At 47.7% G+C, this 16,254-nt stretch overlaps 1 protein-coding gene across 1 annotated transcript in view; it reads right to left on the reverse strand.

Annotated features, from left to right (window-relative positions):
- Positions 1-1,034: 1,034 nt before the first annotated feature.
- ABTB2 (ankyrin repeat and BTB domain containing 2) overlaps positions 1,035-16,254 on the reverse strand; it is a 111,826-nt gene continuing 96,606 nt past the window's right edge. The window contains exons 5-17 of the mRNA XM_039703539.1: positions 15,439-15,604; positions 12,326-12,415; positions 11,803-11,904; positions 10,323-10,419; positions 9,534-9,669; positions 8,299-8,525; positions 7,427-7,605; positions 6,994-7,099; positions 6,750-6,852; positions 6,244-6,334; positions 4,549-4,617; positions 4,035-4,148; positions 1,035-2,773 (exon numbers count right to left, since the gene is read on the reverse strand). Coding sequence (XP_039559473.1) covers positions 2,576-2,773; positions 4,035-4,148; positions 4,549-4,617; positions 6,244-6,334; positions 6,750-6,852; positions 6,994-7,099; positions 7,427-7,605; positions 8,299-8,525; positions 9,534-9,669; positions 10,323-10,419; positions 11,803-11,904; positions 12,326-12,415; positions 15,439-15,604 — 1,678 coding nt within the window. The 3' untranslated portion in view covers positions 1,035-2,575. The remainder of the gene's footprint in view (positions 2,774-4,034; positions 4,149-4,548; positions 4,618-6,243; positions 6,335-6,749; positions 6,853-6,993; positions 7,100-7,426; positions 7,606-8,298; positions 8,526-9,533; positions 9,670-10,322; positions 10,420-11,802; positions 11,905-12,325; positions 12,416-15,438; positions 15,605-16,254) is intronic.

The following is a 16,254-nucleotide window of genomic DNA, read 5'->3' on the forward strand; positions in this document are numbered from 1 at the left end:
GAGGCAGACCCAGCTTTGGAGGCCTCTCCTGTGCCACAAGCAGTGTGACAGCAGCCCCAGTCCCCGGGGTGTCCCCGCACAGGCTGTGTGTGTGGCAGGTGCAGGGAGCAGCATCTGCCTGCCTGGGCAGCATTTGGCGAGGGCAAAGGGCCTGTGAGTGGTGCTGCTGCATTCGCCAGGGCCTGCCTGCTGTGCAAAGCCTTATTAGAGAGCAAAAAGGGCTTTATTTCAGGCTGGAAGTCATCGAGCCTGTTCAGGCAGATGTTTATTTCCTCTGCTGCCTGGAATGATGTCATTATGGCCAGCAAAGTTCTGTGCTTCCCCAAAGCTGGGCAAACTGCTCTGGTACTTTCTCAGGCTCCCCAGGCAGCGCTCTATAAAATACAGGCAGTGTACAACTGGTTTCACAAGGAATTTCTGTTTAGCCTACTCATTAAAGTGCTCCAAAGGGAATCTGAGGTGTTTGTATTCCATGATTCTTGAGAACCAGTCACTGTTTATGCTGGCAGGTTTCCAAATAAGGAGAAAAAAAGGATACATCTGGGTCAAATTCTTGCCCTTAAGCTTTTATAGTCCTTACCTTTGGATGAGTCCTGTGCTCTGACATCAATCCCCCCACAGAGCACCAACCAGAACCCTTCTGGCCTTTGGGATCTGAGGTGACATGGAAGGATCACCTGTTTATTTTTTTAATGCCTCTGGCCTAAGAGTTACTTTAACCCTCACTGTTTTTCCTGCTGCAGAAAAGAATCCTGGAATTAGGGGTTTCTTGGATACTACCATTTGCTGCTTTCTGCTGGAAAGCAGGTAATCTTATTCCAGGTAGGGAAAAATGCAAGTTAAACTTTTTAACTTCACAAAAACGTCTGAGCCTAGGAAGTGAAAATGAATGCCTCTGTATCTCTAAAATTAGATATATGTACACCAAAAGCAATTTAAAATGCTTCAATTGCCAACAGCCTTTTCCACATAAGTGTCTTTAAATCTTTTTTTTCCCTACTGTTAGAGGAACAGAATAAATAACAGCACCTGTGTATTTTAAAATTACGTTGTTAATAAAATCCCGGTACATTTACATAAATGACAACATTAATGTACAATTAAACAAAGCATTGTAATATTACAGCAACAAAAGAGGACCTACATATTTGTACAGATAGCTGGAGCAGCTACTTGAAAATACTTTCCAAATAAAGCCTTCTGTGGCATTTCTCAGTGATAATTTTGCCCCCCCTGTATGGCTTTCTGTAATAAATAGGGTTATTGGAGCTGGTGATGTTCAGCAGATGTGTACCTAAAGCACAAAGGGAGTGTGCCCTGACCAACCTGTCAGCTGACTAAAAATCTTTATCCATGCATGCAATTTGCCTCTGTGTAAATCCTTTAGGAGCAAGGCCATGTCAGATTTTGATGGATTTGCTGGGAGATGCTGGTGGTTCCTTCTCCTTCCCTTTATCTAAACTGTGTCTGTGCTGTGCTTTGGAGCCTGAGCCCAGCTGAGCCTCCTCCTTCCACTGTGTTTAGAGACAATGGGAATAAATTGTTGAATTTCTAATAAGGAATAAATAGTTCTCCACTGAAAACTTGGTTTCCTCTTGTTGGAAGTGTCCTGGTAAATGATTTTTGGTGCTTAGCACAGCTCAGTGGGAATAGCTGGAGGTCTTTCCTTAATCCCAACCAGCTCCAGAGAGAGAGCAAACCACAGAGCTGGACGTTCTTTGAAGGCCAGGGGAGGCTTTTATTGCAACTGGGCAGTTTTTCAGCATAGTGCCAGCTCCTGCTACACCTCAGCCTTCTACAAAGTGTCTTTTGTGATGCCAGGTCTCACAGGTAATGTTCAGGAATGGGCTTTTAAGGTGAAAAAAGCGACTGACTGACACTATCAGACCTTGACAGCAAAAGAGCAAACAGTCTTTTTCTTTCTCCTCAAAACAGATCCACATTAACAACTGGCACAGTGAAACTGTATTTCAAAACACTCAAACCCCCAACTGTCCCCTCCCCGCCCTAGCTCCTCATTAGGCTTAAAGAGTGAGTTATTTCAGTGTTAGTATTAGTTTCTACTCAGCTTTGAACATACAAAAACCTCTCTCAAGGTGCAGACAGTTTTGGGGGAAGTTTCTGTCGGTCTGTCACGATGCACAGACGCTGGTACTACTGAGGGGAAGTATTTGTGTGCAGACAGATGGCTCGTGGGATGGGCTTTAGGATCAGGAAAACTCCTTCTAGGCAGCCTTTTTACAGGGAAAACATCTGTGTGGATGAACCTAAGCCCATGTATTAGTGCTGGGCTTAGCTCAATTGCCTCTTTCTCCACAGCCCGGCGCCATGCTCGTGGAAAGGGCAGCACCAGTGGCTGCGGTTCAGGCTCTCCCCTGCACCCCCAGCTGGTGTTTGGGCCGTGGCAGCGCTGTTGGTGTGACAGTGTTGTTCCTGTGGCAGCAGCAGCAGCAGCACAGAGAAGCCAGCTCCCCTCCCTGGGCACGGGGTGCCCGTTCCAGGGCACGCTCAGGAAGGTGCGGGAGGCAGCCAGCCCCAGCGACGCCTCCGGCGCGGATTGCCAGCCCGGGCTGCCTCACACCCTGGAGGTGACGTACACGGAGTGCAGGCGGCCGGCCAGGGCTGCCTGCAGGTCCCTCAGAGGGTCCAGGCCCTGCACTTTGCTGTTCCTGCTGTAGATGAGCTGCTTGAACGAGTCCTGCTCCAGCAGGGAGCTCATGTGCTTGAGGAAGAAGCCCTCGCAGAAAGAGGCCAGTTCTGGTGCATTGTGAATCTGAGGAAGACAGCAGGATTATTAACCCCTTCTGTACGTCGCAGACCTAAAGGACATCCCTGAGCCTCTCACTCCTAATGCTCTTCTCCTTTTTGTCTCTTAGAAAACATTAAAAGACAGGAGTAACAGTGGAAAAGCACTGAAGGCAGGACTTTGTCTAATCATTTCTCCTGGTGCTCTTTGCAGGGGGGCATCCAGGCTTTTTTAATTCCTTCCCTGCTGGCCTGCTGTTGGCAAGGCTGCTGGCCTGCACTCCAGCCCCTTTCCCTTCCTGCAGCAGAGCAGCTGGCTGATGAGGTGGCCAAGGTACCTGTTTGGCTGAGCCACAACACACAACAACGCTGCTGTGCTGGCAGATGGTGAGCAGGGCTCGGGGCAATCAGGACACGGGTCACAGGACGGGAGCCACATCCCTGCAAGAAGGGGCTGAACGCAGGAGAACAGGGATGCTGCAATCCTGAACCACCACGAGGTGATTTCTGCTTGGGATCTGGCTCCTTTTTGCTTCAGGATCAGTTACGAGAACAACAAAACCCAAGTTCAATATTAAAAAGCTCTGTGCACACACAGCCCCTTCCTGGGAATTCTGTGCAAATAATAAATTAAGGAAAAATACATAATGGCCAGTAGGGAATGCTGTTTCCCCTTTTTACCACTGCACACTGTTAAATTTTAGGTCTGAAAGAAACCAGCCCAACGTGGGAGAAATTGAAAAGCATCAGTGGGACACTACACAGTGGGAAAAAAATCATTACCAGCCCTCTGTGCAGTTTTCTCCTTGTCTTTAAGGGATCTGATCCTGCAAAATTCCAGTATTTCTCTGATTTACGTTATTTGCTACAGAGGTGCATATCTGTCACACAACAGACTTTATGCTCCTTTTGGAGCTGAAAAGAATATTTTCTAGCAGCAGGGGTGCTAGGAAAGGGTTTACCCCGTAGTTGCTGTGGTGTGATCAATTGCCCCTGCTGCTCCCAGGATCTGAATCCCTCAGGATTTGCTGATGTGGCTGTATCAGCCTGCTAAGACAGCTTTCCCCTACTCTGCAGGGATCCCCCATCCATTTCATCCATGATTGCTCCAGACAAGAAAACACACCGGGGCTGTGCAGGATTTTCCAGCCTGAAGCTGGGAATCATCTCACTCGTGTTGTGGCTGGGGGAGTTACCTGCAGTGAAGGTGCCCACCTGGGGTTTTTAGTTACCACCAGCAGCACACAGGCTGCTCACTGGGGTTCTCAAACCAGGGGGCTTGGATGTACCTTTGCATATTTATAGATGTTGACGGAGTTGTCCATGCTGATGGTCTGGGCACAGAGGATTTCACAGTGTCTCTGGAGGCCGTCCAGCTGGAACAGGCTGGCAGCCGACAGCAGCTATGGGGAAAAGAGAGGGGCTATTTGAGATCATGAGGCTTGAAAGGCCTGGGGAAGGCAAACAGGACGGATGATTTCCTCTCTGAAGAGTCTCTGACTCGCTGTTTTAATGGCCAAGTCCTCATCAAACAGCAAAAAGGCTGCTTCATGCTGAAGTGACAGACTGACACATTTCCCCTCTTAGCAAAAGCTCCTCCCACAAGCATATTTGCTCTCCTTTCTATCACCACGACACAGAAACACCAAGCAGCGATGTTTTGAAACTCTAAAGCTCATTTCCAAGTGTTAAATATGCTCCTGGACTGAATGGGAGCCTGCTGTTAGGTCCTGGATTTTGCCTTTCAACTCTGTTTTATGCCCCAGTGCACTTGGCAAGACTTAGAAGAAAAAGCTCTCTCACCTCTAAGATATCAGTGGTGGGAATTTCCATGGATTCTGTCCCTCCATAGTACAAATACTGCATCAGCATCTGGAATGGGAAGAAGGCCAGGCATGAAGTTATCACGGCAGTTACAAGGGGCTGTTGATGGCTGTGCTCCCCTTCCTGAGCAGACGGGAATCGTGTCCTGTGCCGGCTCTCACCTCCACTGGTGGCTTTTTTTTCATTCCCTAGCGTAGCAAATCTGCTGCTTTCTAACAGTCCTTTTTCTCTTGGGCCCTGAAAAGGGCCCTGCTGGGGACTTTGGGCTGAGGGTGACAGCGTGTCTCTGAGCAACACCACTGTCCTTGTCTGGGATCCGGGCTGGTGAAGCCTGGCAGGCCGGTCACGCGCGGAGCTGCCAGCGAGCCCAGCATGAGCATCCCGGGGACCTCCCAGCCACTTGCCTCCCCTGCTGGGCTTCTAATCAGCTTCCGGCCCCTCGCCAGGCCCGGAGGAAAAGGCATTAATTGTCTGCAGGGAGAGCAAGAGGCAGCTCCTGCTCTTTGATCTGCATGTGCCACCCCCAGCACAGGCAGTGTCAGGGGAGGGGATGGATCTGGTGCTGGATCACAGAAGTGTCCTGGGTACTGTATGGGGCTTTGCCATTCCTAACAGGGCTGGGAGCAAAAGTAAGCTGCTCCTTGTGAGATTGCCTTATTTGTTTAACAGAGTTACGTGAGAGCAAAGCTCTTGCCAGCAGAGCCCTGAGTGGGACCCACATCTCTGGTGGCTCAGCATCCTTCACCCTGCCTGAGCCCACCTCTCCTTAACCCCTCTGACTGTATTTACCATCAAATTGTGAAATACTTCACTGTTTCAGTTCTTTCTGATTTGTCTCTCTCCCTCCACTGAAGCACAAGTTTATCTTTAGAAACCTTTTGATGTACAAATGCTGTTAACGAAGCTTGTTTCAATACTCAGTTACATTTTCTTCTCTGTTGTGGCTTGAAGCTGCAAAATTTGAATGTCACTATCCAACACAAAACTTGTGCAGCCCCTTACAAGCAGAACAAAGATGTTCTCATTGTCAACTTACTTCCCTCAAGTGAGATAGCAGCACTGCTGACCAACAGACCAGGTTTGTTTGCTTACAAAAAGAGAAAAAAAAGCCTCAACCCTTTAGTGAAACAGCCACTTGACCTATTCTGCACTTCACATCTCCCTGTTCCTCCACTAAATATAGAAATGTCATAAAAGCAAAGCACAGTTCTCAGTTCTGAGCCTTTCTTGACAGGGACACCACTGATTTCTTATCATCTGATTTGAATTAATATGAAGCCTGGCAATGCACCTGCTGTAAATAAGTTACTTTTTGCTTAGCAAAGCATAAAAATGGTGTTGTAAAAAGTATGAAAATGATGTGTTAAAAGTATAAAACTACTTTTCAGTAGAAGACTAGTTTCTCCTGCTTTATGGAGGAGTCAGCTGCCTGGGAAGACAATAAGAATATAGACTGGAAGAGTCTGTTTTAAGGCTGGAACTTGGGAAAAAGGGTATTTCAGAAAACTCCTTAAATTCAGATCCGTTGAAAGGCACTCCATTTCTACTTGTAATATTATCTAATTATGGTATTACTTATTATCTACATATGATATTACTACTTGGCTTTGTCTTACCTTCCAAGTAGTTGAGAGGATGAAAAAGATAAAGGAAGAGTGGAATTAAGTCCCATACCTTGAAAATGTTGTATTTCATATCACTGATTTCTACACTCTTGCTGCCGTGGCCATCATGCTCTGTTTTATTGGTCATTAGTGTCTTGAACCTGGGAATGGTTTTAAACAGATTTAATTGAGAAGATCTGATTTAACTGCATTAGTGTGCCACACACACATCACAAACAGCAAGGGGAAAACAAAGATCCCTCCTTGTTCTTTGCAAGCTCAAAATCAAAATATTTCCTTTAATTTAATGATGATTAGTTCAGGGACAATTTAAATCACCATGTGATAGGTGGAAAACTGTTTCTATGCCAAGAACAGAGAAAGCAACTGCAAACTGCAAGTGCACCAGGCCAGTGTGAGATTCCAGGAAAGCTGGAGCAAGTGCAGCTCTCCCTGCAAACTCCGGGAGAAGGAATGGGAAAGCAGGGAATGGCTGGATATGTGCACTCCATCTACCACACATGATTTCAGGGGTGATCATGGCTGGATTCATTATGTCTCTGGTTAGTGACTCACCTGTTAGATGCAGTAACCAGCAGGACTTTGTGTGCATAAAAGAGCTTTCCTTCCACTAAGAAAGTTACATCAGACATTTCTTTATTGTTCAGAAAGTGAGGATCTGTTGGGTAAAGTGACAAAAAAAAGGTGACTTTTTTTTTAATACTGTGCATGCTTTTTTGGAAAAGAAATCCAAACAAACAAATAAAAACCAGACCCAGCAGCAACCAAAAGCAGCTCACTGCTGAGGTGAGCACCTTACCCAGGCGAGCTGGCAGAGTCTTTCGGATCTCGGGAATGCTGGGAATGGGGCTGCTGCCGTAGCAGTGGGTGAAGATGGATGCCAGCTGCTGGTTGATGGAATCATTCTGTGAGGAGGATGGAACAGGGATCAGCAACTCGACATGGAGCAGGTTCCAAATGTGCTGTAAGGGCTCACCTGGGGCTTACAGCAACTGCACCCTACAGGAGTTACCTCTCCACAGAGGGACAAGCTTTCAGTTAAGGCAGAATTACAATGTCTGTGTTTGAGGACTGTCTGGGGGCTGTTTATGAATTGAGATAAATGCTTCCAGGGCCATTTCCATGCCATAACTCCAAGGGACTTTGCCCAGCCTTTCCCCTGTGCCTGTTGTGCACAACAACACAACCCCAGAACACTCAGCTCTGGCACGGTTATAAAACTCTTGACTTACTTTGCTGGTTTTGAGGATGTCAAACATGAGCTGCAGCCCCTCAGTGACCAGCTCCTCATTGTAGTCCTCCTCTTTGATGGTGACAAACTCCCTCAGCAGGGTCTGCACCACGGAGTAGCGGGACTGGGAGAAGGTTGTCCGCAGGGACTCAATCCACACGTGGAGCTTCCAGGGCACTCCTGCAGCCACAGGAAAAAGGGACAGTGAAAGATGATTTCCTGAAGTGCCTGTGAGGAGATTATCCTGCTGCTATTACTAACACTTGGCAGCACTGAAGTAGCTCTACCTACATCCTAACAGCAGATAGATTTTTATCTTGATATTAAAGGTGACTGAACTGGGTCACTGACAGAATAAGTGAAAAAGGATTTGCAGCAGGACCATAAATTGGAAAGTTCTGCTGATTTTTCAGGATCAGAGACTCCCTGTTTTGTTCTGAGCTTCATGGTTAGTCAGAACCACAAGACAAATTTGAACTGAAGTTGTAAGGATACATAATGCCACACAACTGTGGTATGAGGTCTTTTCTCCCAGTTGCACACAAGCTTCAAAGCTTTTCTCTCCTACCTTGAGATCAGTTTTGTTCCTTCACCTTAAACCACTGATAAACAGTGAATTTTAGGTGTAAATACCTGACAGGGAGAGATGCCTGTCAGGTATCCTTTTGATATATGTGAACAGATGATCCAGCCAAGGGTGAGGGACATCCCAGAGCAACACGAATTTGAAAAAAAAAACCCATTTGTGAGGAGCCTTAAACACTTCTAAAATTTAGATTCGACAGCTTTGCAGTTGTTGTTCTCTAAGTGAGAGGGGCAGAAAAGGAAGGTTTTAGTGCCTTATGAGCGCAATGCTCGGGAGGAAGGGCTCACCCAGTGCCCTGAGCTCCATGGTGATGTCCACGTAGCCGTGCTCGGCGCTGTAGTACATGGCCTCCTGCAGAGCCTTCATCCGCGTCTTGCACAGCCGCACCTGCCCCTCGCTGGAGCTGCCCTGGCTGGAGGTGTCACTCTCCACCCCCTCGGCCAAAATCTCCTCCAGGGACAGCACATCCCCCTTCGCCTGCTGGGGCTGGCTCAGGAGCTTGCGCAGGACGTTCCTGAGCAGGGACGAGAGGTTTCTCTTACTAACAAAGGAAATTTCAACAACTCAGACAGGACTGTGGGGATTTGGGATTAGGGATCCGGCTCAGTAAACAATAATTTCCTTCCCAAAGACAGCTGGCACTGTGGAGCAGCATGGAAACCTCTTGTCCTTCCCTACCCCACATCCTAGAAACTGGTGCCCCTCAGCAAGGGCAGAAACATGGCCTGTACTCCTCACACTTTGGGTTTGTTTGGAATTTCACACGGCAGTTGCAAGAAACAGAGTTTCTTGTTTGTGTCTTGTTTGGGGAGTTTGCATCACGGGTGTCCCTCAGCCAGCTGGGGACAGCTGCTCCAGACATTCCCCAGCCCAGCAGGGCCACCCAGCAGTCCCAGTGCTGCTGCATTGCCACCAGCTGGTGCTCTCTGCACCCACACCACTCCCTAGGGCTAAATCCAGCTTATTTAAGGACTCAGGTTTAGGATCACCCCTTCCTATCCTATAGCAGACAAACCTTGGATCTCACTAATGTTTTTTTCTGGGAACACAGATTTCTGAGGGAACTTGCAAGTAATTACTTATTTCTGAACAACCACCCTGAAAACAGGGTTGGAGAGCTCAGGCTGGCTCATTTAATGATTCACCTCTTGGCTGGCCATCCAAAAACCAGAGATGCAGACACCCAGGCTCTGCTGTAAGTTATTCTTGCCACCTCAACCTGATTAGATTCCATCTCAGAACATGAAGCAGGATCTCACAACCCTGATCTCATAACCTACCCTTAGGTGAGACTTGGTCTGCTGATGTGGGGCTTAAAACCAGCTCACTCTCAGTGCTGCAGAGCCAGACAGCAAGTGTAAGGACAAGAAACAGCAAAGATCTTTGTTCTTTGTTGTCAGGAGAGTCTTAACCCCATCTGCTGAACTGCACACGCAGAGGTTTGGGTGACAAAGTCACACAGGACACACAGCAACACCTAGAGTGCAAAGAAGCCCTGCTCTGAGCAGGAGCAGAGCACTACCTGTGGCCGTGTGCTGCTGAGTGGCTGAAGCAGTTCATGTCCTCGTGGAGTGACGATGACATCCCGTTGACTTCCAGCATGCTCAGGAGTGGATCGGCGCCCCTGCTGAGCAGCAGGCTGACCAGCTCGTAATTCCCTGGGGAAAAAGGACAGGAACATCAGGGTGCTCCCTCCGTGGAAGCACAAAACACAGGACTGGCCACAGGCAGGACTCCCTGGCTCCGTTCCCATTAGAGGGAGTAGGGAGTGGTGGCAGGAGATCCAGCACTGGCTGGCACTGGGAGGAGAGGACATTTTATCCCTTCCATAAAGCTTGGAGCAGAGCAAGCCAGCCACTGAACTTCATAAAAGCACAAAGATAACAGAGAAAGAAACAAAAGGAAAAAAACTAAAACCACTTTGAGATGAAAAGTGTTGAAAAACAAGGCCAGCACAGACTCGTTCTCAGAATGCTCAGCTCCTGACAGCCTGCTAGAAGAAATGCAGAATTTTTACCTGCATTTAATAAACTAATAAACCAAATTTCTTTATATAGCAGTTATTTTTCCCCAGGCTGAATGGAAAGTTGTTAATTTTTCACATCTGGGTGTTGCTTAGGCCCACAGACATGCCCAGACTAGACAGTTTATGTTCCTTGACAGTGCTTTGTGAAGGAGTTGGTGCCATCAGCTCTGCTGTGGGAGCTCTGGGGAGGAGTCAAGAGTGGGACAAGTTGGAAAACAGATACTTGGGGCCCATCAGGCTGGTGTCAGAAAGAGATGCAGAGCGCTGAGGCCACAGGGAGCTCACCTGCAGCTGAGGCCAGCTGGAGGGGCGTCTCAGCGTAATTGTCCTCCCCAGTGTTCACAGCAGAACCCTCCACGTGGGCACCAGCATCCAGGAGCAGCTGCAAGGGGCACAGGGAAGACAGGGAGTTGGGAAAAGAGTAGTTCAGAAGGACCAAGCAGCCAGGGCTGGGTGTTAGAAAGGAGAAGCAGTGGGTTCAGAGTGAGGAGGGCCCGTCTGGAAAGCACCACCTCCTCCTTTTTTTTAATCTCCTTTATTGTTGTGGCTGTGCAGTTGGAATTTCCAACTCCAAAGGGCTCTGCAGTCAGAGCAGGAAGTCCATCCTAGCTCCATGCTGTGCACAGGAAGCAGGGCTCCCCCAGGGAATTACCAGGCTGGTCATACCTCGTGGAGCCCGTGTAGGAAAGCCTGGCAGCTGCAGGGACTGTCACACAGAACCTGCTTCACTGAGCTGCTGTGAGGGAAAGAGCCCCTCCCAGGTGAAGGGGAGAAGGTGCCAGGGTGATGGGGATGGTTTATGGCCAGGTGGGGCTGGCAGAAGGCTCTGCAGCACCCAGAGCAGTGCTGGCAGGGTCAGCCCTGTGAGTGTGTATCCATCGGGATATTCCATGCTTCCACGATTTGTGGGCACTGCAGTACACAGCAGGAGCTATGATTCACTTGGCTTCGTCTCCTGGGAGAATCAAACTCATATCTCACACATAAATTAAGGCTGCCCAACCTCTGGAATACCAAAGGCTGCCTGGGCAGTTTGCCAGGTGGAATCTAATCTTTATAATTATGTACAAATGTACACAAACAAAAGATGAGTGTGTGCAGCCTCCATTTACTTACCTTTTTTTTTTTTTAATTCCTTCCCTTTGAGCAGAAGGTAAATTAAATTCAACAGCAACTGATTGTCTGCTGTGATCAGTGTTTCATTCCCCTGGAAGTTTGGGTAGCATTTCTGGGGCTCCACCCCATCCTGCTGCCCCCTGTGATAATTCCACAGAAAAGGGAGCAGGGAGGACGCCACAGGCTCAAATCCCACAACAGCTTAAGTCTTGTTCATGCAGTTCTCAAGGATTATGAAGGAAGTTACAGATTATTTGCTGCCATTAAAGCAGACATCAGCACACACTGGATTTCTGCATGTAAATTTATAAATTAATTAATATCTACCGTTATAAAGCTCCTGATCAAACAGCCAACCTGCAAGCACTCCACGTGAAGCACTAGTTTATTTAAAAGCAAACAAATGATTGTGCAGCACTTTTTTTGGGAGCAGTGAGCTTTGTTGCAACACTGAAACCAAGGAAAAATACAGAACATGCTGTGTTTTGCTATCAAGGCCTTGCTAGGAATTGTGTCATTCTCCTTGTTTTAAACAGCAGGCAGTTTTTTTGTTGGTGTTTAGCAGGCTCAGGAAGCTGGGAGTGAGGGCTCACAGGGCTACATTTCAGTCCCCTGTGCCTCCTGGAAGGATTCTTGGCTGGAATCTTACCTGGACCACCGAGATGTGCCCGTGCAGCACGGCGAAGGTGAGCGCGGTCCAGTGGCGGCTGTCGGGGTGCACCGAGGGGTACCGTGGAGAGGCACTGGGCACCTGGGGCAGGCAAGCAGCACTCATTACCCACTGCAGCCTGCCTGCCTTCCTCCCCTGCCTCCTACAGAGCCAGCTTCTTCCTCTGTGAGTGACAGGCCCAGGGAGCACTTGGGCCACTTGGAGAACACTGCGACCACCACTCGCTCTGCCCCATCCCCTGGGATTTTTAATGGGATCACTGGTTTCTCCCTGTGGCAGCTCCTTCCCTCCCCCTCCCGTGCCCATTAGACCAGTCCCAATAGTAACTGAGCCACTGAGTGCTCCAAGAGGTTTTCTCCCCCCTCCCAAATCCCTGAAGTGATAGTTTCTGGGAGAAATGCCTTGCTTGATGTTTCCAGAACTGAATCCTTCAGTTGCTAGGAGATATTTCAGAACTCCTGTTAGTTTACAGCTGGATAGTTATGGGCACAGGGTTACTCACTGGTATATCTAAATTTGCTCCAGCATCTATAAGCATTTGGACCATGGCTTCATCTCCAGCAGCACAGGCGTACATGAGGGGAGTCATGCCCTTCAGAAAGGAAACAAAAAATAAAAACAAAAACAAAGTTATCTTTCTATCCCTATCAACAGTGACACTGTCACGGACACAGTGAGTTTGAATCTTAATGTACAAAGTGTGCGTAGGGACAGCATAGATGTATTTATAAACATTTTTGATTTCTATGCAGAGTGGGCACAACTGATACTGGAAAATGACCTGGACAAAACATCACTGGACAAGGCTGAAAGAACACAAAAAGGATCACTGAAAATCCTAGCCCTGTATTGTCCACAACTCTCCAGCTTTCCCAAGGCTGCCAACAAAGAAATGCCATTTCTTGGCTCATTTGTAGCCAAATGAACTGAAGGCAGAAAGCAACACAAAAATACAGACGATGAATTTATTTGGCAACTTCTCCCCATTGCTAAAATCCTATTTGCCTCAATATTTCAGCATTTCAATCCCATAAATCTCTCTCCCTCTACTTAACCAGCAAACCATGACGGCTCAGAGATGAATTATGAGAAAAATGAGCCTTACTTATGGAGTTCATTCCTGAAGTAGCCAAGGACATAAAGGAAATGGCCTGGTAAAATCCATTCCTGCTCACATCCCACAGCTTTCCTGCCCCCTCCCCTTAATTATTACAGGCATTTGAATTTTTTACAGGCAGCATCTCCGCAGCTCAGTGTGCAATAACAGAGCTTCATCCTTAATGGGAACTGTACTCTAAAATGGAATTACATCTCTCACACAGGAGTTTTGCTCTTGACTCTGCAAAGGTGTCTTTTCAAAGCAGCCACAACTTCCAGCTTCCTGCTTTGGGGCACTTCCATTGGTGAGGATATTTCTGGGTGAGATATTCTGGCTTTTGTGGGGCTTGGAAGGCTCCACATTTATTATAGACAAATAAACTGAGAATTCAAAATGCAGGCCTGGAGGCACAAACCCCAATCAGGGTTCTAAAACTTGTACAGACTTACATTGTCCTTTTTAAAATTTTTTAATGTTAGTTTTGTACTTCCTGCTTGTTCCTTGCAAAGGGAAGAAGAGATTGTTCTCCTAAACATCTCCAGTTCCCTGAAACCAGAGTGCTTGTTGGTCCCCATCAGAGCTGAATACACGGTCCTGCTCCAAACTGATGTTTCTGAGGGGATGTTCTGAGTTCTTTTCCACAGATTTCCATGTACACAGATGGGCAAGTGGGTCTGAACATCCCGGACATGCTCACACCCTGGGAGTGGTCAAAATCCCAACCTGGATCTAAAGCCTTTGTATTAAATTATCCAGCAGCTCTGTCACGCCTAAGTCAGTTTTCCCAAGTTTGGGCATCTGGCTTTGTCTTACTCTTTTCCAAAAGGAGCAAAACAAGCTGGCAAAGTCTAGCTTTGCTTTCCTGTTCCAGCTATGGCAGAGCTCATTCCCAGAACTTTGATTTAACTCTGCTTGGGGTGGGCAGTGCCATGCAGGCACTTGCTTGGACACAAAGCTGAGTTGCTCCAGAGTCAAGTGGAGAATTTCCAAGCAACAATGTCTCCAGAGGGGGCCTGTCCTGCTCTTTTTGTTGGTGCCAAAACACTCTCTGAGGGCTGAAGACTACATAGCTGCCCCTCTCACAGCAGGGCTGGCAAGAGGATCCACCCACAGGATGAGACATCAGGGAGTGACAGCAGAAACTCCTCAGACTTCGCAAGGAGCTGCACACGGGGGGCTCTGTGCTGACAAAAGCCAGACAGCTCCCAGTTTGCTGGCTGGATGAGAGGTAGGGGACATCCTGCAGCAAGAAGTGACAGTCCTGTCACCACTGTCTCAGGTGTTGGGGCACAGTGGCTCACAATGCAAGTCACAAAATAATCTTTGAAAGAATGAGAGGCTTCTGGGTTACAGGAACTGCAAAAACTTATTTTAAAAATATAAAGAGGAAGTGGGAAATATAAATCTGCCACCTCAGTCACTTTACTAAAGTGAATATCTATGATGAGATACCCACCCCAGTGACCACAAAGTTCCTGGTACTGGATTTGTAAATAAGGCAACTACACACCCAGCTATGTCCAGGAGCAGTTTCTGCTATTTGTGTATACATTCACACTTCCCTGAACACTGCAGGATGGTGGGAAGTGCTATGGAAGATGTGCCAGGTTCAGAGCTGGGTCTGAAATGTTGCTGCAGTAAAATGCTGGCAGTGAGAAAACCTCTCTACCTGAACATAAACCATTCCCACTGCTCAATATCCTCTTGTTCAGAGATGTGACAGCTCATTCTCCCTGCTGTGACAGCTGTAACGAGTGTTTATTTAGGAGAGGTGGCTTTTTCCCCCCCGTTTTTTAAATTAAAAGCTAATTCCATGCATTGAATGATATCCCAGAGGACAGACTCTGCTGTTATTGATGGGACTGACAGCACGAGCAGAAGCAGCCAGAGACTCCCAGGACTACCAAATCCCTATGGTTCAGTGTAGCTGAGCAGGGAACAGTTAAAAATGGATAAACAGACACACCAGCATGAAGGACTACAAGCAAATCTTACACTGACTGACACCAGCCCACTGGGGCGGGGTTCTCAGTGCTGTGTCTTGTATTCCAAACTGCTCTGAGCCCGAAAGCCGTGAGACAAAAACACCTTTTGGTCACTCCTCACTAACCCAGCCGGGATTTGGGCTGCTGAGCCAGAGGAGAGTGTCACTGGAAAAGAAACCACTTTGCTTTGACATCCTCTCAGCACGTATCAGACTTTCCATTCACTGCCCCTGTGTTAACCTGCCTGCCATCAGTGCCTGAGACAGCCCATCCAAAGAAGAAACATTCCAGCTGATAAACAATCTACTCCAGGCTCTAATGGGATTTTTTTTGGAGGGGTGGCATGAGAGTGGGGTGGGGAAGTATTTTTCTGTGTTTTAAGGGATGCATTTTCAGCCTAAACCACGAACCAGAATTAGAAAACCCTTGGAGAGGCAACAAACACGACCTGGTATTGATTTGCCACGTGGAAAGGAAGGAGGGAGCTGCTGCAGGGGATTTTGGGTGGTGAGGGCTTGTTCTGTGGCACACCTGATCATCCATGGTGTTCACCCCGTCGGGGCCCAGTGCATCAATGGCTTGGCTGATCAGATCCGTCCTCCCGCAGTTCAGCATCCGGAAGCCCAGATCCTGCTGGAATTTCTCAGTAGCAGCTTTAGCATCCAGTCTCCGGAAGGAGCTGAAGCAGCATTCAGGTCTGTGAAAGACAAAAGAATTCCTGAATGGTGCCCATACCATAAAAAAATATTTGGATCCTTAGTATTTTCTGGGCAAAAAATAGCAGAATTTTTAAAAAGTATGAAATAAAAATCAAATTTAGGCAGGGGAACATCCTCAACGCCTTTCCAGCAATTAACTGAAGAAAGTGTTTCAACATTTCTATGAGGATCTACTAAATCCTTATCCTTTAGATGACTATCAGAGCAACTTTTATGTCATCTGGAAGGAGCCCAGGGATTACTGTAAATCCTCTGGCTGGCTGCTCAGACTCTTCTGAATTCCAGACCTGGAAGTGTGTCTCCTTCACTGAAGGATCACTTCCCAACTGGAGGCTGGCACTGGGAGCTCAGCCCTTTGATGTTATTTTGGGGTGAATGCCTTCCACAGTACCCGCCTGGTTTCCAGCACAGGCTCTTGAGCAAACTCTCAGTGAGTGAGATATCAGCCTGCCAAGCTCCTCTGATAAATGAGATGCTTTCAGCACAGCCATCCTCCTCTGGAGAGCCTGGACAGCCTGCCAGAGGAACAGGCCACTCATCACCTCACACAGAAGATTCAGGATGAATCTCATATAAAATCCTACCATAATCTTGTTTTAACTGGTATCACAATCTAGAGTGTTACCCA

This window comes from Passer montanus, unplaced genomic scaffold (assembly GCF_014805655.1).
Source record: "Passer montanus isolate IOZ18808 unplaced genomic scaffold, ASM1480565v1 scaffold163, whole genome shotgun sequence".
NCBI classification, from domain to species: Eukaryota; Metazoa; Chordata; class Aves; order Passeriformes; family Passeridae; genus Passer; species Passer montanus.